The 25071-nt window shown below is 39.7% G+C and overlaps 1 protein-coding gene across 2 annotated transcripts in view; it reads right to left on the bottom strand.

Moving 5' to 3' along the window:
- VAV3 (vav guanine nucleotide exchange factor 3) overlaps nt 1–25071 on the bottom strand; it is a 338168-nt gene that overhangs the window by 137428 nt on the left and 175669 nt on the right. For both annotated transcript variants that reach the window (XM_040626968.1, XM_008704211.2), the window contains exons 13-15: nt 21620–21705; nt 20005–20137; nt 19511–19620 (exon numbers count right to left, since the gene is read on the bottom strand). In XM_040626968.1, coding sequence (XP_040482902.1) covers nt 19511–19620; nt 20005–20137; nt 21620–21705 — 329 coding nt within the window. The remainder of the gene's footprint in view (nt 1–19510; nt 19621–20004; nt 20138–21619; nt 21706–25071) is intronic.

Raw genomic sequence — 25071 nt, 5'->3', positions numbered from 1 at the left:
CTCTGGGAAGCATTCAGCACTCAAGCTGGAAAGAATGGATAAATAGCACTGAGCAGGCAAGGCACTCCAGCACGAAAACTAGTGCGGGATTAGCCTAAGTCAGGAAAAGGCTGGACAGGTAAGGAAAACGGGCTTCAGAGGACAGCAAATGCACTTGACCTTCAAGGACAGAAACGTGATGGAAGCTATGCTTCCCTTCCCTCCCCGCCCCCTCAAGGCAGATGGGGAGAAAAAACACAGATTCATCTCTCTCTCCACCAAGAAAAACAAACCACCACCCCTAATGGGATCAAGGCTACCTCAGAGGGAGGAGAAACCCCACGCTTCTTGGGTCTCTCCCCCAGCCTGAAGAAAATTCGATGATGCCTTGATGTCAGACAACACAAAACAAGCAGGAAACCCAAGTAAACCTTCAGCTTCCTCCAGCCACAGAATGGAGGCCCTTCAGTGCTACTTTATGTTTCCAAGTATTTGGGTGATAGTATGTCCCAAATATTTCTGAAGAAAATGAATCCAAACCTGCTTCCACTACCTGGGTGTCCAAAAGGGGGCCAGCCCTGTTTTCTGTGGAGTCAGTGGCACCTACGAGTTTCAGTTATGCAGAATAGCCTGAACCCAGCCTCATCCTCCACCGTGAAGTGTTAGATTGATCCTCTAGTCCTGCCTTTCTGCTGAATGTTGGGTTTTTTCTTTCCCTTCAAAACTAATTACATTAGAGAAACAGCATAAAATATTCTGCAAAGCACACTTTTCTCAGTATCCTTGTCAATGAACTTCAAATTGTCCTGTGATTTGGGATTCTCTGTCCTACAGTCTCTATCCACTCTGAAATAATTTAAACTCCCAAATGAGGCCAAAAGCATACAGAACAGTGAAACTCAAGTAGCTACTCCTAAAACAAAAATTGGAGCGGTCTCACTGGCTTGAAATAGACACATGTGCCAGTCTACCCCGGAAAAAGAAAAATGCAACCATCCTCAAAAAACACCAAGACACTCTAGCAAACAGGCATGTCGAAAAACGTCTGCGTGCCCTCGATGCCCTAAACAATCTTATAAAAGTACAATGAAATCCTGACCTTGCTTGAGTCTACAGAGCCTTCCATGCCCCCACACTAGGGGAGGTCAGTGGTGGACAGCAGCATGGGCCACAGGATCTTCCTCGCCAAGCTCCACCAGCGGCCCTGGCCTCTCCTCCACCATGAGCATCACGTGCCTATGTTCCTGCCACAGCCTGTGGGCTCAGCCCCAGCCTTATGCCTATGCCCTCAGGGTTCTCCCTCCGTGCAGCCCAGCAGAGGTAAGCAGCACCCTCTAGCTATGCTGCAGCCACCAGCTGAGCTCGCAGTAGTTCCCACTACTGCAACCATCGTTCCCCCGCCCCCGCCCCAGTCTTCTGTAGGCTTACAGCAGGATTCTCATTCTGGGCCTGGCCCCTTCAGATTGCCAGGTCCCTTAAGATGGGGAACTTGGTGTGATTTCCTTTTATTCCCAGAGACTGGCTGTTGGCCTCATGCATGAGAGCCGGTGAAGTGCTCCCAGCCACTGTACATCGACTCTGGCCGGAACCCCGGGCCTGCATTCACCCAGGAGGAGAAACTAAAATTGTCGGCCTCGGCAACTTCTAAGTGCTTAGGACCCTGGAGCATCGTGACACTTGCTTTACCTGTATTTTCTCATTCAACGTCACAATTGCAGATGATGAAGCTGAGACTCAAAGAGCTTAAGAAATATTTTGAGGGTCACCTAACTAGAAAACTAAAGCGTCATGATTCAAATGTTGTCTATTGATTTCCAAAATTAATGCTTCTCATCTTTATCTTATGTGACCCTGAGTTTAACAAAAAAGAAAATCTGTAGGGGTCTTGGTTTCTGGGAATCTTCACCAGGCCCATGCCTGGGATAATGAACAGAAGAGCGGCCCCAGCCCATGAGAATGCTCCACAGCAGCCCATGGCCCTCAGCTTGTGGTCACACCAACCCACCGAGCTCAGAGCTCTAACCACGGGATGTCCTCCATCTTACCATCCCTCCCCCCATCCTATGCCAATTCCCAGAAAAAGGCGTTCAGTATCACAAGGGGTCTCAGGGTAATGCTCAGCTGGGGAGCTGGAGCTACATTAGACCACAGGGCACACAGCAGCTTCACACACGAGCCAATAACTTAGTAGACCCAAGTCTTCCTTGACCCCGATGGTTCACCTACACAATTAAACACTGCTGTTGGCCATACTCTACAGAGTGGCCTGTTCCTTGTTCCTTCCCGACCCCCAAAACAATGTGCGATCATATCTTCCATTTTTCCGTATTTGTTAGTGGTACCACCATATTTTCAATGTTGTAAAGAACAAAAACAATATCAACATGGGGCTGATATAAAAGTTTAATACATTAATATGCACACACACTCCTGCACTGTGTCTGACACACGAAGATACAGAAAAAATGATACATAGTATTATTTTATTTAAATACTGTAAGGTAGATATCATGTCTCCACTTTGTGAATTCCTAATAGAGGCTTTCTTTAGAAAAGGAAGTTAAGCAACTTGTCCCAGCTCATGAAACTATTAACAGGCTGAGCTCTGATTTGACTCTGAGCAACCCAATACTAAGGAGTTTGAAAAGTATTATGTCGGTCACGAGGAGCAACAGAAACATTTTAAATAGGAAAATTTTATCTCCAACCATAGTATCCTGTCATAAGCTCAAAAGAAATCCATTTATTCAAGATATTTTAAAATGTTCATTCTGTCTCATCTTCAAACCATTGTTCCTTGTCACGACTATCCTTCCTTTTTCCCACCACTCCAAATCCTATCCATCCCTTAGCTTAGGCTTCCCAGATCACTGTAGCCCATATAATCTGTCTTGTCTCTGAAATTATGTGGCACTTGCTCTTATGCTATTACTCAGTTGCTCCAGTCATTCTTTTATTTAAAAAGTATTTATTAAATGCCAAACATATACCAAGCACCGTGTTAGGAATAAGGGTGGGAGGGGGGAAAGCATGGCCCCCGGCCTTAAGCTCCTTTCAGTCTCGGATGAAGATGAAGACATGCACGGAAGTAAATCTGATAAGGTATTACCCAAAGGTATAGGATATGGTGGAGAATAAAGAAGAGATTTGTCGATTCTTTAGCATAGTTTAAAGGAGAGACAGGGTATGAGGGGGTGTAAAGAGAGCAACTGTCTTCGATCTGAGTCCTAAAAGATGAAAAGCTGTTCCCTTGCAGACCTCAGGAGAGGATAGGTCCCAGGCAGGTAAGGGACCTTGTGATCAAAGGTCCAAACGAAAAGGAGCATGGCATGCGCTGGCAGCTTCCAGGAACTCAAGCTTAACTTTAACGCAGGTCATGCTGGGCAAATTTCAGTAGCTAATCAGAGCCTGTTTCTTGGGGTTCCTGGACAAGTATGTGGCTATTACAGAGCAATATTTTCAGTCAATGATAATTTTTATTGACACACTATTCCTTTCCCTTATAGCAGCACAACAGCCATGTTGTCCTGGGTTAAGTATATACTTTCAAACAGCAATTCTGATTACATGAAGGCAAATACAAAACTCCTCTGAATATAGGTTATTGCTAGACGAAAACAAAAAAAAAAAAACTCAAATGAAAGATTTTAATATATGCTATCAATATCCCTATCTCAGAAATAAATGATGATGTGTGACTGCCTACCTTCAGGTCTATTGAAAAAAATCAATGATCTTTTTAAAATTTGAGCTCTGATATTTGCAAAGTGCTTTTGGTTCAGATGAGGAAAAGCACTAGAGGAGTACACAAACAGATAAATAAATCAATCTATTAAAAAAAAAAAAGAAATTGCTCACAGAAGATAAACAAATCACTCCAAAGCAGAATTTTATTAAACTCTACTTAGGTCTGATCTTCACGCCAGCTACAATCCTCCCAGAAAGTCTCTCTGTGCTCCGGCTGCAAGCACCACGTGGACACTTTTCGTGGAGCAGTGCTGACCACTAACGGCCAGCTGGCTCATTTCGGTTTTTCCAGCCATGTCTCAGAACGGTCTCTGAAGAAGCCACTGATTAAAGTAATCAATCAATTCTCTACACAATAATGCTCTGGCTTCTTTTGCTTTTCATATCAAAAAGCCCCGCGCACTGAAAACTAGTAGTAATCAAGTTTCCTGGATCACACATTATCTGTGCTTTTTGATCAAAGGTTCACAGATAATTTCTTTGGCTTTGCAAAACGATGTGTTCTACTGAATCAGCACAGACTATCAATCTCATTTCTTTATTAATTTTGAATGTAAGGAATGCCTTCATTTATAATTAAACTAAATTAATTTTGAGTATTACTTTATCACCACTATATTTCTACAGAAGGAATAAGTCCTACTTATTGAATTTTCCTGATGGTTTACAGACTAGGTACACAGAATTTAAAGCATATCATCACCTTTAGGGCATGAAACATTCATCTCCCCAAAGGGATCACACTATCATTATCCAGTACGTACATGCACACACGTTCTTGTAAACACCACACGCAGAGTAATAACTATCGAATGTATTTTTGCGAACCAAAAGAGAATAAGCACAAGAAAAAAAATGTCATAACTGTTGGGTAGGAATAAAAGATGATGAGATTACACTATTAATTTTGTATCACAGTTAGCTTCCACACCTCCCCCAAGTTCTTTTTCCATTCAACAAGGCTTCAACGTATTCAAGAAACAGGCTGCACAGAGTCAAATATAAGAGCAGAATTCTTAGTGCTGCAGGAAAAGAATAGATCACAAATATTTTTAAAGCCCCTCTTTAAGATGAATGAAGTCCCAGAGAAAGAAAGAGGACCCTTGCCTTGCCTGGGTCCCCTGGCCATGTCAGTGAGGAAGGGGGTGGGGGGGAGCCTAGGTCCTTTCTTACCTGTTTTCTCCTTGTCCAGCACTCTGTGAACTCCACTAAGGAGTCTTTTCCATTTGTTCTCCTATTCTGTTTTTAGGATGCTGGGTATGATCTCCACTATTAAATCTCAGAATCTTTAAACCTTCATTATTATTCATCATTAACATTATCCTCAGCTGCCTTACCTTTCCTCCAAATTATTAAAAATATTCCTAAAGCATAAATTAATCATTAGGCATTTAACCTCTAAACACCTTTAGGAAACCCGGTTTGTTGGCAATTTTACATAAATGTGAATTCTTACTTTCCAAATAAAATTTAAAAACCAACTGCAGTCTACTAATAAACATTTAAAATTAATATTTGACTATTTCTCCAACCAGTCAGATATTCAGATTGTCAGCCTCTCTAGTATATTCAAAATGGCCAGCTAGCCATATTTTAAATTAAACATAAGCCCATGGGATTTAGCTTTTGTGGGCTTTGCAAATTTAGCCTTGTGTCAATATCAAGAGTCAATACAAACCTAATACTAAAACACTCAATCTCTTATGTTGAAATTTTATAAAACCAAGGATTCTCTTAAAGCATCAATACCTTTTAGAGTCATTTTTAAACCCCAAAATAAACTCAATCTGAGGGGAGTTTCATTATAATTGAATATGGAATTGCAAGTTAGACTGGGCAACACATTAAACAATTAAACAAGCAAGAAGTTTAATTAAATTTCTAATTCACGTTGGATTTCACTCTATCCTACAATTATAAGGTTTCAAGCCAGTATCAAGTATTCAAGAGCGCCCTGCTGAAAACATATCTGTAATGTCAAGAGCGAGCAATATATTAATGTCAAATAGATGGTGGAATAATGGCCCCTATTGCTAAGATCCACTGGAGGCTGGTTGACTTTTCCCCCTCTACCCCAAGTCCTCTAGTCCCTGGACAGGGAAATGGCAGCTTTTCATGGCAGAGGTAATGGGAAAAGAGGTAGACTGCCTCATTTTATGGAAAAGGAACCTGATAAAAGGTTGCTCTTGAAAGAAGAGGAATCACCAGGAATTGAAGGACCTGGAGTCTAATTTTCATTCTACTACTTGCTACTCCTGTGGCTTTGGGCAAGTTCCTCTGCAGAAAATGTTACCTTGGGTTCAACTGGATATAAAATCTGAGATCATCCAGTACATAGGCATTTAAGGAAAAAAACCTACAATCTGTGAATTGATCCACCTGCAAAACGGTTGAGGCAAGAGAGAGGTGGGTGTTGCTCCTGACCTTTGTGGTTCCAGAGTTAGGGCTCTTTATTACACTGCCCTAAAACTTCCGTGGGCAGAGCCTTGTGTATGCGGATATGTATTGTACATAAACACGTATGTGTAGAATGTATGTCTGGAGCACAAAATGTCCCCAATAAGCTGCACTGAGGAAAAGGCTTAGCACAGACTACTTATCAACTTGCACAAGTTTAATGCCACAAGGAGAAAGAATGCTCAGCTATATAACCAGGCAAAAGTGTTTGCAAGACAAAAGACAATAATGCAAGCCTAGGGCTCAACATACAGAGTCATCGTTGTCACAGAGTATCATTTTAATCCTGAGACTTCCTATCTTGAAGAATTCAGAAGAGTTCCTAATCCATTATTCCAAGTCTGTATGGTATGTAGAAAACCCGTTTGGTTGCTTTATGGTGTTCCTTCTAGTAGACCAAAGCCCTGTGAAACAGTTCAGTTTTTTTTTTTCCCCCTCAATCTGAAAGATGTTTAGGTCATGATAATTGCAAAATACAATTCAAACCCCTACCACAATTAAATAGGCCAGGAATAGTTTTGGCTTAGTAAACTACCTATGACCTCAGGTCTATTTTGTAATGTATGAAGCACTATTTCCAAGCTATCTAGTTTTTAAAATGCACCGACAGCAACAGCTTTAATTTAAAATGCCAGTGCTCGATATGTCAAAGCTCAAATATTCTGAGAGGGCGCTTTAATGCATATACATTATTAATGCACTATCAGAGAACAGATCCCTGAGTTGATTCTGACCAATGAGTCATTAGTCAGAGACTACATAAAGCAAATTTGGTGGATAATAATAGATGAGGAAATTTTGCTTCTGGTTGCTCTTGCTATCTGGGGGAAAAGAAACAAAGCATAGCACAGAAAGTCTGCAGTCTCAGGTTAGGAGATAGGAAAATGGGAGTTTAATAAAACATTGTTTTTATGCCTACTGGCCATTTGGGCAAGAAACTCTTTGGGGAAATGAATGGGAAAAGCCTGGTCTTGCACCATGGTGGAACCCCTATGCCATCACGAGCTGCATGGTCCAGGCAGGTCCTTAGTTCACTTATTTAAAAAAAAAAAGAGAGAGAGAGAGAGAGAGAGAGAGATAATTGCCCCCGTCGTAAGTTCCATGAAGATTTAATGAGACAAATATCAAAAGCATAGCACTGTACTTGGAAGACAATGTTAATGTCACCAAATTTTAATTCTTTCAAAGGATTGATGCCAGGAGAGACTGGAAGAAAAATAATTTCAAAGGGTTTTTGTTGTTTTACTATAACAAACTTTATAAAATAAGACAGTAATATTTTTATGAATTTTTAAATTTATAAAGCCCATTAATTTAGGGCATTTGTGACTTTTAGATTTTTTTTTTTCCCTTTCCTCAAAGGGCTAGCTGCTTTGTGCAGACTATGACATTGCAAATATAAAGATGCAGATAGGACTAAAACCACTGGCCCCTGGAATATTCTAATAACTTCTGAGGCAGATAATCTGAGCTCCCAATCTCAGTGTTTTCTTAGACAAAGACGTCTAGAAGAAAGTCTGCTATTCTAATAAGCAACAGACAGGTCAAACACATGCTTCTGATAACTGCTTCAAATTGGGCTCTCCCCAGGAGAAAAGAAGCTATTCAATGTTAGTCCAAAGTTCGTCCTGAAGGAGAAAAATGAGTGTTATTACCCTGTGTTCCTATCTCCAGTGACCTCTGTACTGTACATTCAGTGTTACCTCAGTACAAACATATGCATTTAAAATCATCTTAATCCACCCTGATAACTAGCCAGGACTTAGTCTCAGACCCTAAGGTTTTTCCTCCCCATTGCCCTTACCTATAAAAAGATAATTTAAAGTCTGAGACTGAAATCACATTATCTAGACAAGTGGAAAAAGAAAATACCATCAAATCAAATCAAAACTTTGCCTCGATTGCATTTAGCACAATTTTCTATAAGGTGACCAAAACTCTTGCTACAAATTAACTTATAAATTAAGACTTGACTTACTTTAAGGAAATTCTTTGAAGCCCAAAATCATCCTTACAAATTGCTAATATGCATGATGTTATTATTTGATCCCGTAAAAATATCCAATTCTTATCTAACAGCATCGCTACAAAATAAGTGAAAGTATTTAGGTTCTAAATCAAATTTTTATTCCGTGTGTGAATATACTACACAAAAATACCTCTTGCTTATAAAACAAACCGAAGGAAACTTTCATCTGTGGAGAACAACAGTAGGTATTCTTGCTATAAATGAGACAGCATGGGGTGAGGGAAAAAACTCTGGATTGAGATTCAAGATCAGTCTCTGCCACTTGTTAACTAAAAAAGCACACACAAAACACTTAATCTCTCCTCTATTTTTCATTTTTTTTTAAAGGCAATACCTCCTGGATACCTCACAACACTCCTTAATAATCAAATGAAGTACTTTCCAAAAATGTTTTGGAGACTAAAAAGCACTATATAAGAGTAAGGAATTATCCCTATATGCTACCAGACTCTAACTACTCTAACATGAAGGAATTAAAATCTGAAATCTTCCTTATAATACTCAGAATCAGAAAAAATGCTATGTATAATTCAATCAGAAGACCCCAAATTGCCCATAATACTGGACTGAAATGAAACATTCAATTTACCTATACCTTTATCTGATCCAGGATAGCATTCAACTAAACTAGTTAATGAAAGCATTTTTCCAAATTAAGTTTCTTTTTATTTAGGGGAAACAATGTTCAAAACACAAAGTTAGAGGAATAGCTACCTTCAAATATCTGAAGGGTTATCAATAGAGGAAAGAGACATGTTCTATTCGGGCCCAAGAAATTACATTAGGAAATTATACCTGAACAGACAGGTTTCAACTCATTGTAAGGAAGAGTTTTCTAAGGTCAAAGCTAAGCAAAGAACAAATGATTTCAAAGGTAGTGAGCTCCTCATCACAAGAGGCATTCAAGTGCAGACTACTGGTGGAAAGAAAGGTAGGAAAGGTTTGAACATTGAATGGTTGGAATAGAGGAACTTCAAACTCCTCTTCAAAGTGTCCATGAGTTTATAAAACAGTATGGCTTCTGAGGCTCTTGATAATTACGAGCAAGTATTCAGAGTATATGGAAGAAAAATCACCTAGAACAAATTAATTTTTCTAAATTACATATCAGTGGTATATGGCATTTTACCTAATTATTTAAAGCAACACAACATATACTTAACCTATAATGACTTTCTTTTTCTAAAAGAGCAAAAACTTGAGTTGCAGATGCCTTTCTTAGACTCCCCAGAAGGTCACTAACGTTCAAAATTTGCCTGGTAATATCACATGCACTGGAGTTTTCTATATTGAAATTGCCAATTCCATTCTCCTCACATCAAATATTGTGTGATACAAGCTTTCATTTACCTTACAATTCACCACTGCTTTACACGGACATCATAAAGCTGACTTGAAAATATGCCTTGTTAGAATGTAAAGTGCATGAGAGAGGAGAACTTGCCTTACTCATCATTTCAGCCATCCTGCCTAGACTAGCTCCTGGGCAGGTATGAGACGCTCAAGAAACACATGAACAAATAACCAAATACTATAATACTTAGTCTCATTCGGTAACTTTCAAGCATGACTTTCTTATCTTGGCAACTAGACAGCTATTGCTCACTCTAACGAAGAGGAAAAACCCAGTTTCTTCTATTGTTGCCACTGTAAGGACTGTCAGTCTTCAAACACAGCTTATTTTGTATTGTCAGCCCAAAGTAGTAATTCCTATGATCTAATAATTTCATATCAAAAAATATCCTAAAAGTAGTACATATGATCTTAACTATTAGGGTTAGACTTATAAATTAAAACTTGCTCACTATTATAGAATTCACCGTTCATGTCACTTTCTTCGAGGAAACCATACATATAGTTGACTGGATACAACGAACAGTTCGGAAACAAACTTACTCTTTGTGTTATTTACATTACCCAGACAAGCTGGCATCAGCACACTGACCACAACTGTCAGGTTAAACATTCCTGGTTCCGGTGACACTATTCACATGAGAAGAAGGAAAAAAAGAAAGGCACAACAAAGGGTCTGTTACAAAAGCCTGGGGAAACCGATACTAATTCAGCCTAACAATGTTACCTACATTCAGTTTTAACAGAATAATGCTTATTGGTTGATGGAAATTTTGATATCTATCCATTCTTCTTCCTGCCTAGGACTTCTTTTTTATAAGCATGCTCAGGAATGCCAGAAAAACGTCAAGCAAGTATTAAATATAATCAGAGAAAAAGGAGAGAGGTTGATCCCCACTAGGCAATAACAGAACAAGAATACTATTTAATATTTACTAATGCTTTGTCATGCATGAAATGCTTTTACATGTTTCTGGATCAAACAGGCAACTGAAAGACCCCATTTAACGACAGCTGTGGTTTTTCTGAGCACTGTCCCGTGTCCTACTTCCTTTTATTGCTGCCAGGAAACTGCGGTTTAGTTCCCTACACTGACTTAACTGCCAATTTTGAAAGGTTATAGATAATACATTAGATTCAGGGAGAGTTGAGCTGGCTTCAGCTTGGGAGATTAATGTGAATAGGTCGGTACCGTGAGACTCAGCACAGCCCAGGGGCAAGGGATCAAGTCAGCATGGATCTCATATCCATAAACAAGTTCTTCATATTAAAAAACTGGTAATGAAAGCCTTTTAAGGAGAAAGAATAAAAGGCTGTTTTTAAAGGAAATAATTTCTCCAAAAAAACCAAAGCTGCATGTGGGCAGACAGTACAGAGACGCTCTGTGGACCGGTACGTTGGCAGGACGCCTGTAAGGCTACCAGTTTCCAGTAGACACTGACACAGGCTTGGAACACCCAGAAAATGCCGAAGCGGGTGCCACAGAGTCAAAAGGTCACTCCCACATATGGCTCCTCCAGCAAGGCTCACCCTTGGGCCAACTCTTGACACCAGTGCAGTCTTCCTTTGCCCCTTCCAGTTTTCCTTGGTGTGCTCTCCAGAGAGGAAATTTCAGAATAAATAACAGGCACAAATGTCATGACTGCTGCAAAGAAAATGCCCCAAGAGCACGAAGAGCCATCACGGACTACAAAATTATCTTTGCTGATGCGGTTGACTATTAAGAAAAGCTTACTGTGTTGTTGCTATTGGCCTGGATTCATTGGGCCTCATAGTCTTTTCTAATAAACCATATAAAAAAGTTAATAAAACCAGATACCTGCATAGGTGCAGTCTGCTCTTTGGGCAGATATTTTTGATATTCATTTGGACAGTACAAAATAATGTCAAACACAGATCATACATCCAGGTATCTTTGCTTTGGTTTTGGTGGAATAGAGAGCATTCTGTAGCTAAATCATCATGATGGCCTAAACAGGAATTACTGCTACTAAAAAAATAAATTAATAAAATAAAATAAAATACCACATTACTACAAAAGGCCACAGGGTGGTTCCATTATAGCTGAGATCATTCAGTGGTAGCACATACTCACTATATTCCCTAGGCCTAAATCATCATCTTCGGTTTGTAACACAAGGGTCACTAACTGCAGCTCGTGAGCCAAATATGGCCCACCACCTGTTTTACGGGAACACACCACGCTTGTTCATTTATGTATTATCAATGGCTGTGTTATTACTGCAATGATAGAATTCAGTAATTGTGACAGACCATATGGTCCACACAGCCTAAAATATTTACTTTCTGGCCCCTTACAACAAAAGCAAATTGGCCCCTGTTCCAAGAGATGAAGTTTGTAGTCTCAAAAGCTACTTATATGTATATTTGAGAAGATCCAAACAGGCTTCCTAGTGAAGAAAATGAGCAAGAAGGGAAAAGAAGAGAAAGGAGAAATAATAGTACAGGTGGTAGCAGTAGTTTGGACTTGCTATGGAAGTCCAACTTAGCTTCAAGTAGGTGGGGAATCTCCGTCTAGGCACAGCATAAACAAAGCCAGTCTTTCCAAACGTGTACAACAGAATGTCAAATTTGCAGCCAAAACTTGAACAGTATTATTATAAACATGGATCACTCACCAACCAATAGCAAAGAGCATCTCCACTTGAGACACTCAGCAGATTTCTTTACCTTGAATTGATGTAACATAACAAGCTTTACTTCTCTAAATCCCAAGATGGCTCGGGTAGGTGTGCTCTCTCTGGCCTGACTCGTCAGGCCCCATAGAAGCAGCAGTGAGTCCAGGCATACTGGTCCACTGCAGGGAGCAGCAGACAGTGAGGAAGGTCATAGTCATACTGAGGATGTCAAGGAGACCAGTGAAATGGCAGAGGGAACAGGTGCATGAAATGAGCCTCTCTTATGCCACCCATCAGTATCACAAAATCTAGGTCAGGACTGTGTTTCTTCTGGGTCAGGAGTTGGGATAGAGAAAGGTGAGGAAGTAAGTGGGCTTTGAGCACCTCAGACCCTGGAACTGGAGTTTGGGCCAAGTTCTGCCCACATCTCCCAGAGGCAAGGAGGCCCAGGTAGCATGTGAATTGCATATTGTTCTGCAGTTTTCAGCAAAACAAACAAAAAACAAAAACAACAAAAAAACAAAAAACAAAGCCTATAGATTTAGGTCAGCATTATGTGAGATAGTCTAGGTTATGTAGAAATTAACCCGTATCTTGGTTGGTTCTATAAGTTCCATTCAAGCATTAAGTCAGTCTGCCAAAAAGAAACATATATGGATGGACAGAAAGAAACATAACCTGGAAGCATCAGGTTGGGTGGCTACAAAAATGCCTTCAAGAAATTGCAATCTCATTTTTGAAGGTTAATTTAAGGAAAAAATAATTATATGTAACATCACCTTGCAGAACTTCAAAAAATCTAATGCTGCTAGTGGCGAATGTATGTTTTTCAGTGTCTCCTGCCTAAGGATCCAAATTATAAAGCCTCCTTATCATGCTAGAAAAAGTTTCTTTCCGTCAAGGGCTGTTAGGATATTTTGTTCACAAATTATCAGAAAACTTGAGTAAAATTTCAGCTTTACAATAAAAATAGGATTTTCCACTATGTGCCAGGAGCTGTGCTGAGGACTCCTCACGCATGTGAACAACATGGACAAGTGCTCACTGTCGCAGGTTTTTAGTCCAGGGGAGAAACAGCCATGAAATGGACAGCCATATTCAATGGTGACTCCATTGACCGAAGGGCCCAGGCAGTTTGGCCTTGGCCCCTGAAAACTACACATACAGAAACCAAAATAACCAAAAAGCAATTGCATTCTCTCTTTAATATTTCGAAGGAATATAATTCAAAATCCACAGATACGTACTTCAAAAGGTGCTTTTCCCCTTTCCAAATTCCTCACAAACCCCACAGCTATTCCAGAGCCTCGTTCACACCAAAACCCCAAATTTTCTTCCCATTTCCAGAACCATGAAGCTGTCTTTTTTCCTTTCTCCCAGCATTAGCCATGCGGTTCAATTCAGCGGCTCTCTAAGCAGGAAGGAATCCCTATTCTTTAGGAAGAGAAAAGACAGGTGAAATTGGGCAGGCACCTAACAGGTTTTCTTTAACAAGCAGGGGGCGGAGGAGTGGAGCGAAGGCTATGAATACTACCCTTGGGTAATTTTGCCATATAATCACAATTGTGAGAGAACACTGGGGAGGTAAGGTTACTAATTTAGCATAATGGTCAAGAAACTCTCTCACAAAGTGACGTTTTAAGCCAAGATGTGTAGGATAAAGAACAGGAGGGAAGACCATTCTGGGTAGGGAAGGCTCCAGGGCAGTTGCCTGAGGCCTGTACATTCTCCAGGGAACTGAAACCCACCCAATCTAACCGCGGTGAAATGAGCACAGGTAAAACTGATATGTAACTGGAAAGACGGGCAGGATAAAATCAGGGATGGCCTTTAGGTCCTGGCAAGAATTTTGAGATCATACCAAGGGCAATAAATAGCCAACGAAGGGTTTTGAGTAGGGCAGCCCACAACTGGATCAACCTGGATGCTTCCTGAAGAGAGGACTGGTAAGGAGCGGGCAAGGAAGACAGAAGCTAATTAGAGATGTGAAAGGCTTAAGCCAGGGAGGGGAACACGAAGATTAGAAGCAGGGGGTCAGATTCAGCCTGCAGAGATTGGGGAGAAATTGACCGGAGGTGGAGGGAGAAAGGCACGTCTTGGTATTCCTTCTGTTTACACTTGAGCAAATGGGACTGGGAAGAAGATATTATTTGGCTAGAAATATCCAAGAGAAAAATTTAATCCATTATATATTAACTAAAATTATATTTATAAATTACACTATTTAAATTCAATTGCAATAGCTCCCTCATTGTTATACACCCAGAGCTTCCAATAATATCTGGCAAGAAGGCAAGCGCTCAGTAAGTACTTGTAGAATGAATGTAATTTCCTCCGGTAATTATCTCTCTGGCATTCAAAATATCTTAGCAATATCTTTATATTAAAACAAATTTTATGTTTTTTAAATTATGTTTGATAAAATATAATTTCATATTTAAAATGTGAACATACCCATTGCTTTTATAAGACAAACTAAAGAAGGTAAATTTCAAGAAACGATTCTTATCTAGTAGACCCCGAGTGTGAGAAAATGCTTTGAAACATTGTTCTGTTTGACCTCGGATTAATTTTTTCTTTTTAATTCTGTGACATGTGTGCTTTTTATGGTGAGTGACCTCAAATTCCTTCTGGAAGTAAATGGGGAATAAATTAGAAACACTGTGACTCAGATCAAATGCGATTTGTGGAGTTTAATGGCTAGATTACTGCCCCCCCCCCCCCCCCCCAGCCTACCCTAGATGGAGAGCACTCCTTTTCAAGGGGTTCGTCCTGGGAAATGAAGCTTAGGGGCTGCCCTTCCAGATGTCCAACGAGACAATGCCGCCTGGTGCGAGTGTCTCTGTGGCTCTATAATTTCCATATCCCCTTCTCCTACTCTTCTCCCCACAGCCACAGTCTTAGCATTTAACAATTAGCAACAAATTGCTAATTTAGCAATTAGCCCTAAGTATCCTGGGCTAATCTTTGAGCACATGTGAATACGTTCTTCTTCCTCTTAGGAAAACCATTTAGTACTATGCATATGGTACACAGCGAAGGATCTTAGATAGTGGGAATAATGGTAATGCATCTTTCAAGGGGCTTTCTTTATTCAAGGGATTAATATCAATTGTTAGAATTTCAAGAATTGGGTCAAGTCAGTCAGAATAAATTCCAGGCAAGGGAACCTTTCAGTTCCCTTAGTAAACACTATGGAGGCTGGTTCAGAAACTCACTTCCTACCATTTGCAATGCTCCCCCCACCCATTTTACTTTTTCTTTCTCCCTCTCCTTCTTTGAAAAGACTTCTTATTCTATCATTCAATTTTTTTATTTCATATTTTATCCAACTTTGACCTATTTCTGGAACATTTAAAGAAACTCCCTGATCCTCTAGGTCCTAGTTAAGTGGGGGGAAGGGGGGTGGACGGGGACAGAAAAAGGAAACCTGACTCTAGTTTTAGATAATAGGATTTGAGTCCAGTTGCTTATTTTAGCAACTTCAGGGGTAAGGAAATTGCTGTGAACTGAGATCCTGAACTCTACTGTAAATGATACATCATTGAAGTTGTACAAATTTGCTGAAACACACCTGTGATCACTAGTTTCCTGAGCTATAAAAGGGGTATGACAATGTTTATCAATTTAAATCTAACAGGAGAATTCATAAAAACACGCTGGGTATAAGGAATTGGGGGAAAACATACCCAGAAGTTTCCTGACAATATTTTCAACATTGCTATAGACACCCACATCCACATTCTCCTGTATCATTATGAAAATTAGCTTAAGCAAATAGAAATATTTGCCATCTTATTTCACAGAAAACTAAATGGAACTGTGAGAGATAGTGACAAAAGCCCTTTTGGAAATAAGAATAAGCAATGTATATACATCAGTCTCTTTAAATATATTCTTCAGAGCAGGGCACCCCAGAACTATGGTTCCCAACCTTATTTGGTTCTGTAACTGTTCCAACAACCTCAAGAGCGATCCGTCCTGCTACCACTTCCTCTCGCAGGAGAAAAAGAAAAAAACATTCTTCTCCCTGCCCTATCCAAGTGGGTCACTGCTGCTTTTCTCTTTGTTCAGCCTTTCTTACGGAGGTTTGCCAAGTTCTGATGTGGTTCTCTGCGTATTCTAAATGCTGGAAGTGGTTACAGCCAAAGAGGGTCAGAGAACACAGCTACTGAGCAGGGATGGGATGTGTCTGGGAAAGACACAGGCTGCGATTTAGGTCACCTCTGGGGAGATGATTTGCGTTTACTGGATACTTACTGTTTATTGGTATTCATGCTTTTCTATGGTCTTTTTTAATGTTCTAAATTAAAAGCAGTATTTTAAACCTCTTAAAGGTGATTTGCAATTTTTTTAAAAATAAAAATGATCCAATCATCCTATAAACAGCAGAACTGCCATCTTCTGTAAATAGAACTGGCAAGCATCTCATCAGTCTTAAAATATCACCTCCCTTGATTTCCCACCACCCTCCCACCGATGCCTCCCTTTCCTTCCCTGAGTTACTTAAAGCAACACTCCAGAATGCTCTAGGAGGACCTAGATGTCCCATGTTAATGCTAAAGAGACTGGCAGAAGCCGGCTTGAGGGGGTACCCAAGGCTTATTGTTTTCCATGGGCCATCATGAATGCTGCCAGATTTCTTAGTTTTCTTTTATTCTCCATGGCTTAGAGAAGAAGAGTACTAGAACTTTAGATAATGGATAAAATAGCAAAATTTGAACCATAGGTAATGTCCTAAGCTTTAGGACTTAACCTAGATTATTCTATTTTCCTGAGCATAAGACAAGCAAGAGCTGCTTACAGAGCTGGAAGCAGGGCTTTCCTGCATAATGAGCTTCAAAAAAGAGGGGAAGAAATAAAATAATGAAATATTCTGATGCTTGAGTAAAATCCTAACTAATTTTACTTTGCCATAATTGGCATCATCCCTGCTTATAGAAGCCCTCAACTTCGACTTTGAGCAATTCTCAAAAAAGGTACTTCCACCCTCTCACCATCTGCATGGGCAGTCAATGGAATTCTGAAATACAAACAGCCACTTGGAGGTTTAATTATATTGGTGAGGTGCCTGGAAAACGCTCGATTAAAAATGCCCGTTTCCCTGGGTGTGGTACAGCCATCTTTCTTGTGGTGGGACAATTGAGATCCATGCATACTCCTATAGGGATATAGCGATCAAGCAGTGGCCTACAACTACAGAGTTCTCCTTTTTTCCATAAAAGAACCTTGATTCTCAGCGAGGCACAATCCTGCCTGGAATAAAGATTATATTTCCTAGGCTCCCTTGACAGATGTGGCCACATGGCTAAGTTCTGGTAAGTGTTATGTAACAGAAGTTTGCGACATATCTGCAAGAGATCCTTTAGAGTAAGGGGTCACCTTCTGTTGCCTAGAATGTAGATTTTATAACTGGAGCTCCAGCAGCTACCTTGGACAACAAAATGAGCAACCCTGAGTACCGAAGCCAAGCGCGGATAATGGAGAGCAGAAGACCTGAGCCACCAGACCACCCCTCGTCTACCCACCCCAGATTTGTTTTTTACACAAACGGGATAAAAGCATCCATCTTGTCAAATCTCTTATATCCAGTGTTAAGTTGTTTGATTCATGGCAACCGAACAAAATGTTAATTGGCATGCCTATTTACAGCCCAAGGAGCCTGCCCGCTCTGGACAAGAAATTTAACTTCCCTCCTCTGCAGAATTTTCTTCACTCATCTAAAGATTATATAGCCAAAGAGAACCCATAAGAAAATAGTAGTCTAGCATCATTCCCACAAGAGCAAAGGCTTGAGATCAGCTCTGCCTTTGCCCATTGTCACCAACTCCCGGGTAGACAAGTCGACCACCTGAAACTTCATTAAAACAGCACACTCAGTTTATGAGGTAGCCCACCATCCATGAGAGACTGGGCAGAGGCCACCAGCTTCATCATTCAGGGATCTACAGTATAGCCATGGCAACGTGCACCCAAACTACTAACCTCTTCTGCTTCACCACTGTAATCAATACCAGTACATTATAAACACCATAATGGTACACTGGGATGGCGCCTCCTGGTTTTACAAGTCCTCATGGGTGTAATAAGATCCTAAATATAAAACACTATTAATGACAGTGCTAACAATAGATCTCACTTATTGTTCAACATCGTATGACTGCTGGTGTACTATTCGGCTAGCACTCTGCCTGAAACACATTATCTGATATCCAAAATATTATTATCCTTATTCGACAGAGGAGGAAACCAAGGCTCTGAGAGAGAACGAATTTAGTTAGGACTATGCAGCCAACTCACGTCAGTGGTTACTGCTGAATCCAGAACTGTCCTATGAGCTTAAAAATATTTTAGCAGCACAATCATTTCTCTCAAAATGTTAGATAAAATAATCTCAAGAAAATCGGTTTCTCTCACTTCAGAACTACAATAAAACATTCTAATCTTAACCCCATATTAACATGAGCCTTTCTTAAAACAAAGCAAAAGAACAAAAAGCCTGATAGAGTTTGTCCACAAATGGTCAACAGTGCTAGAATACAAATGAAGCAAATCCCAAAAGTGGTTTTTTTCCCTTGAATTTCACTTTTTGCTAAAAGTTTCAATTTCAAGGTGACCTATGTTTTCCTAACAAGGGTCGCTATGCACCTTTTAATCTCAAAACATCAAAACTAAAAAGAAACCCCTATAATAACATGTTCCTGTGTAATTACATCTCTTTACGCCATTCCTTTTCAAACAGGTCTGACTTATTTCCCACCTCCTTCTTGAGCTTCCACTTTTATAAAAGGAAAGAACACAGAAAGAAATCAAGCTTAAAACATTCACTGAACACATCAAGCAATGTATCTAGGACTCAAACAATAAATGAGTTAAAAAACAAATGAGGGGAAGAAATGAATCTTTCTTTTAAAAATAAGATACGTGCAAGTATGAATGTGTGCGTTTGCGAGCTATTTCTAGTTTAAAGATCTTTATAAAATACGGTAATTATATCAAAAGTTTATCATTAGAATAGTTAATATTTTCATGGGCTGCAGAAAGCTGAAGAATTACAATATGCCCATGAGAAGAAAGTCAAACAGAAGGTCAGAGCTCCCTCTTTCTTCTTCTTGAAGAAATTTGCCAAAGCCTCTCTCCTAGGAGACCGAAGTGATCAGGCAGACAGCCGGTAGCACTCACGCTCAAAGTGTTACCGCAGTCTCCGTATACACGCTACAAGGACTGCAGTACATTTATGGACAGTTCATTATTCACAAGAGATGTAAGTAGCAGAAAAAGCACTTTTAAAAGTAGAAATACTCACAAAGCCATCTCAAACTGTTCCAGCCATTTTTTCTTTAAATCTTTCGTTTTGCAATAAAATTCTAACCCATTTTGTCCTTGGGTATGGATGAGGTAGAAGCCGTAAGACCACTGTTGAAATTAATATTCCTCAGGTTAATATGTATCATTCAGTTATAACATCACACTTGCAAATGCACTAAACCACCACCATAATCATCCACAAACCGCTCGTAACATTATCAACATACAAACCGTGAACAACCAGATTTTGGTAGTCGACTTTATATCTATAACAGTTTTCATGCCAAATGCGTTATACTTGACCATTAAGGCATTAGAGTGATCATTATCAGTTGTGGCATGTCCAATTATTTCTCACAGAGCCTTGCTCCTAATCAACGTCTAGAAAGAAAAATCGCCGGCATCGATAAGCCCTCTCATATTAATGCATTAACATACTTTCCTTGAATAGTCAAACTTATGAGTAAATTACAGTAATTTTCAAAAATTCACCTTTTTATTTTCTTTATCAGTTGTAGGATTGTTGGCTATTTTGTACTGCTGAAGGTCTATTATTTCCTTCATTTCATAGTTATCACCTTTCCTTTTACATACAATCACTGCCAAATCAAATAAGAAGATATGCCTGAGAGAGAGAGAGAGAGAGAGAGAGAGAGAGAGATTTAAAATGATTTGGAAGCATGTATGTTAACTTTTCCTTGGTAAAATTTAATTAAACCAACCAACCATTGTTTCTTTGAGTTAAAGACAAATGCAATATTGCATATGGAAAAGAATGAACGGTGCATACCCTGGCACTACCCTGTATGGAGTGAACGGCCTTACTCTACCTTAGTTTCATTTTTTTAAATATGCAAAATTATAGTTAGAATATGCACATTACAGAGTTGCTGTGAGCAACAACTGAGATAGACCACAGAGTGTCCAGGAGCAATTTTTTTTTTCCAGTTTAAAAGCTAGACATTTACAGAATACTAATGGCAACAGCAGCAGTTAACTTGTGAGGTTTCTAGGAGTCGGCCAGAAGGTGTTGAGAAGTGTCCGTCCCTTTCACAAAGATGACTCGCTTCATTTAAATCCCCAGGACCATCTGCTGAGGTATTATTTTCATCTCCATTTTAGTGGGGAGGAAACTGAGGATTAGAGAAGTTAAATAATTTGCTCAAGGTCACACAGCTAGTGAGGTGTGGAGCAGGATTCACACCCAGATCTAATTGTGGAGCCTGCACTTTTACCCTCTATGTTGCTCCTCATGACTTTATGGACCACCTGAAACACAAATGGAGCAGCATATGAGCAAAATGTAAACTAGGAAAATTATGGTTAAATGTATGTGTTCATATTGCTCTCAACTTTTAAAAACAGTGTAATTGGGGGAGAAAAACTAACCTTGTAATCCCATCATCCAGTACCAATATTTTTATCTTTTCGGAAATTCTCAGGAACATGTATATATTTTTAAATAATGATAATGACAATGATACACTCATATAGCTCTAAAACTTGCAGCTATTTTCCTGGAGAGGCTGAAAAGGATAGGTGTCTCCTGTAGAGCCTGGATATCAAGTTGGAAGCAAGAGCTGACACTGCCCCCTGCTGGCTGACTTTCTCGCTCCAAAGTTTCCAGAAAATGACCATTTTAACCAAATCGATCAGTTTAGCAATTTTATGTATATAATTTGGAATAGCAGGCCAAGCTCACTAACCTGAACTTCCCTCAAGAAAATATCACGAAACGGTCCCCACTTAGACTTCCTTCTTAGGGCATTTTGTATTTTTAGTTGTTTTCAAATGCATACCAAAGAGAGAAATCAAACAACTGTGTTGTCTATTACTTTATCTCTACTCTCATTTCAGTGTTTCCCTTTGAGACTCAGCTGACATTCTACATTTGTCATATCCCTCTTAAGAACTTAGACAAATCAACAGATACCAAAACAAAGAGGAAAAGACCTAACATATCTATGAGAAAATTGTAGAAAATCATAGGTTGTTCTGTCCCCTTGTTTCTCTTCCTCCGTTTCCCTCCTTTGTTCTAGACTTGTTCTCTCAATCTTCTGATACTAACCACTTATTCTGAAAATACGTACTGCTTCTCTTTTCTCACCTTTCTTGTTTCGTATGCTTGTCTAGAGTAGTTATTCGAATTTCACCATCTCCCTGAGGTCGTCCAAAAAGCAAAACTGGTTGGTTCTAAAATATAAAATTTACATGTCTCAGTTTTTCATAATCATGTAAAAACAAACGAATATTAGTGAGGGTATTTGCTAGGGACAGCTACCTTATTATACTACAAGTTTTATCATTTTACATTTTTTAGCACATTTAGTCTAAAAAGCTCAGGTCTATATGATACACTTTCAAAAACAGTCTGTCCTTGGACAGCCTACGAGGTATACGGAGGACATTAATTAATTTTACTTATAACCTTAATAGGGAAGTTAGCTACCAAAAGCAAGAATTAACTGGAAGAATTCAAATAACAACAAAGTTACAGCAACTAATACTTATCGAGCACCCACTGTGTGCCAGACATGGTAGTAGGTTTGGGCAAAATTTCCCCCTGCCCAGGGCTGGGGAATAGTATTCACAGAAGTAAATAATTACAAATATGTAATTGCCATGAAGAAAGAGCATAGGAAACATGCATTGCCGGGGGCTTAATTTGTTCTAGGAAGTCAAGGATAGCTTCCTCGAGCTAAGATCTCAAGAATGAAAAGTATGACTTGATGATTAAACGTAATGAACCATTTCCCCTGAGGCAGACAATAAGAGAATTAAGTATTTATGAACACCTACTGTACAAGGTGCTAAGGGGAAAAGGAATTGACTGAAAATTATCACTAACATCTAGGAGGTTACATTCTAATAAAGGACGCAGATAAGTAACTAATTAGCTGTACTGCAAGAAAGTATAAAAATAGACATTCCCTCTCAAAGTCCCCATGATGTATTTTGCAGAAATAGAAAACTCCATCCTAAAATTCATATGGAATCTCAAAGGACCCTTAACAGGCAAAACAATCTTGAAAAATAACAAAGTTGGGGTCTTAGTCTTCCTGATTTCAAACCTTATGACAAAACTATGGTAATGAAAACAGTGTGGCATTTGCACAAAGACAGACTTCTAGACCAACGGAACAGAACCCCTGGAAACAGGCCCTCATATATATGGTCAAAGGATTTTTGAAAACAGGACCAAGATCATTCAATGGGGAAAGGAGAGCCTTTTCAACAAATGATTCTGGGGAAACTGGATATGCACACGCAAAAGAATGAAGTTGGACCCTTACCTCATACAGCACACCACATTGATCGAAGGACTAAAAATATAAAACTCTTAAATGAAAACACAGGGGGAAAGTTTTATGACATTGGATTCCGCAATGATTTCTTAGATATACCACCAAAAGCATTGTCAACAAAAGGCCAGTAAGTTGAAATTCATCCAAATTAAAAATTTTATGCAAGGATACTATCAACAGAGTGAAAAGGCAACCTACAGAATGGCAGAGAATACCTGCAAACAAAATGTGTGACAAGAATTGATATCTAGAATATATAAATAACTCCTAATAACTCAACAACAACAAAATACAAGCAGTCCTGATTCAAAAATAGGCAAAGGACTTGAATAGACATTTCTCCAGAAAGATATACAACTGGCCAAAAGGCATATGAAAAGATATTCAATATCCCCAATCATTAGGGAAAGACAAAGTCAAAACCATAATAAGATACTACTTTGTATCCATTTGGATAGATATTTTTTTAAAAAAGAAAAAAGAAGAAGAAAGGAAAAGAACAAGTGTTAGTGAGGATGTGGAGATGTTGAACTCCTGTGTATTGCTGGTGGGAATGTAAAATCGGGCAGTCACTGTGGAAGACAATATGGCTAGTCCTCAAAAAATTAAACCCAGAATTACTACACAATCCAGCCATTCCACTTCTGGGTATATAACCAAAAGAAGTGAAAGCAGGGACTCGAGCATGTATTCGTACACCCATGTTCATAGCAGCATTATTCACAAAGCCAAAAGGGGGAAGAAATCCAAGTGTCCATAGACAGATGAATGGATAATCAAAATGTGGGCTATATAAAATCAATGTTATATTTTCAAGCCTTAAAAAGGAAATTCTTTTAAAAAAATGAAATTCTGATACATGCTACAACAAGGATGAATGCTGAAGACATTATACTAGATAAAATATGCCAGTTACAGAAGGACAAATATTACATGATTCCTTTTATATAAGGTAACTAGAGTAGTCAAGTTCACAAAGACAAAGTAAAATGGGGGTTGCCAGGGGCTGGGAGAAGGGAGAATGGACAGTTAGTGTTTAGTGAGCACAGAGCTTCAGTTTTACAAGATGAAGAGGGTTCTGGAGATGGACAGTGGTGATGGCTGCCTAAAAACATGAACGTATTTAATGTCACAAAATTGTATGTTTAAAAATGATAAATGTCATATGTATTTCACACACACACACACACACACACACACACACTCCTAAACAGCTGTCCAGGCAATGTGCTATGGAATTACAAAGAGAAAGTAATAATGGGAGATCAGGGAAAGAATTATTTTAGGTTGGATCTTGAAGGAGTTTGATAGGAAATGACGAGAAGACATCCTAGGCTTTGACAATATTATCATCAAAGGCAGACTGATAAAAATGTACGGCAAATTAGAGACCTTACAACACCGCAGGAGAGCCACAAGTAAAGTATCTGGGCAGGTACTAGCTGGGTGAGTTCAGCAAAGCAGTTTAAGCCCAAATCACTGAGGGCTTTAAATGTCACGCTAAGGAATGCTGACTGAATCCTGAAGGCAACAGCAAACGCTGACAAGGTTGGGAAACAGAACGAATGGAGAAGTCCGCCCTCTGGAAACGCAACTATGTGAAGGAATGGCGGGAGGCTTCTGTGACTGGAAAGGTGGCAGATGAGGTCCTGAAAGGGGGACATGACTGTACATGTGAAAAGATGCTTCAGAGAAAGCGGCAATAAAATTGTTCCACCAAGAAAAGTGTCTTTCCTTCACATGTGTATCTCTATTTTCACTGCCCACAGCTCCATCCAGGCCTCCACCAACTCTTTCTTGAAACCAGCTCAACAACGTGCTGACCGGGCTGCCTGCTGGAATGCCTGCTAGAAGAGTTTTCTTGAAATGTGAATCAGAATGAAACTCTCCCGGGAGAAGCCTTTACTAACTTCCCGTTGTAATCACAGTAAAACCCAGGTCAATGCCCTGGCCTATAAGGCGGGGGGGTCATAGTCCCCCCACCCACCTGTCTCCCACCTCCGAGACTCACACAGCCACTCCTGCCTTTCAACCTCTTGAACACCCCAGGCTCTGGCCCGTCTCTGGGCATTTCAGTTGCTGTGGCTTCTGTCTGGAAGCCTCTCCCCAGATCTCTGCACTAACGGCTTCTTCTTATGCTTCAGGTTCAAGAGGAGCATGACTCAGAAGGACTATTTCTAACCATCTCATCCAAACGAGGACTCTCTCATTACCCTCTGCTGCCCCACCCTGTTCACAGCATGAATCTCAGTAG

The sequence above is a fragment of the Ursus maritimus genome, unplaced genomic scaffold (assembly GCF_017311325.1).
Source record: "Ursus maritimus isolate PB19 unplaced genomic scaffold, ASM1731132v1 scaffold_12, whole genome shotgun sequence".
In the NCBI taxonomy this organism is placed as follows: Eukaryota; Metazoa; Chordata; class Mammalia; order Carnivora; family Ursidae; genus Ursus; species Ursus maritimus.
Note: the sequence above shows the minus strand (reverse complement) of the source record. Positions and strands in the feature narration are given on the sequence as shown.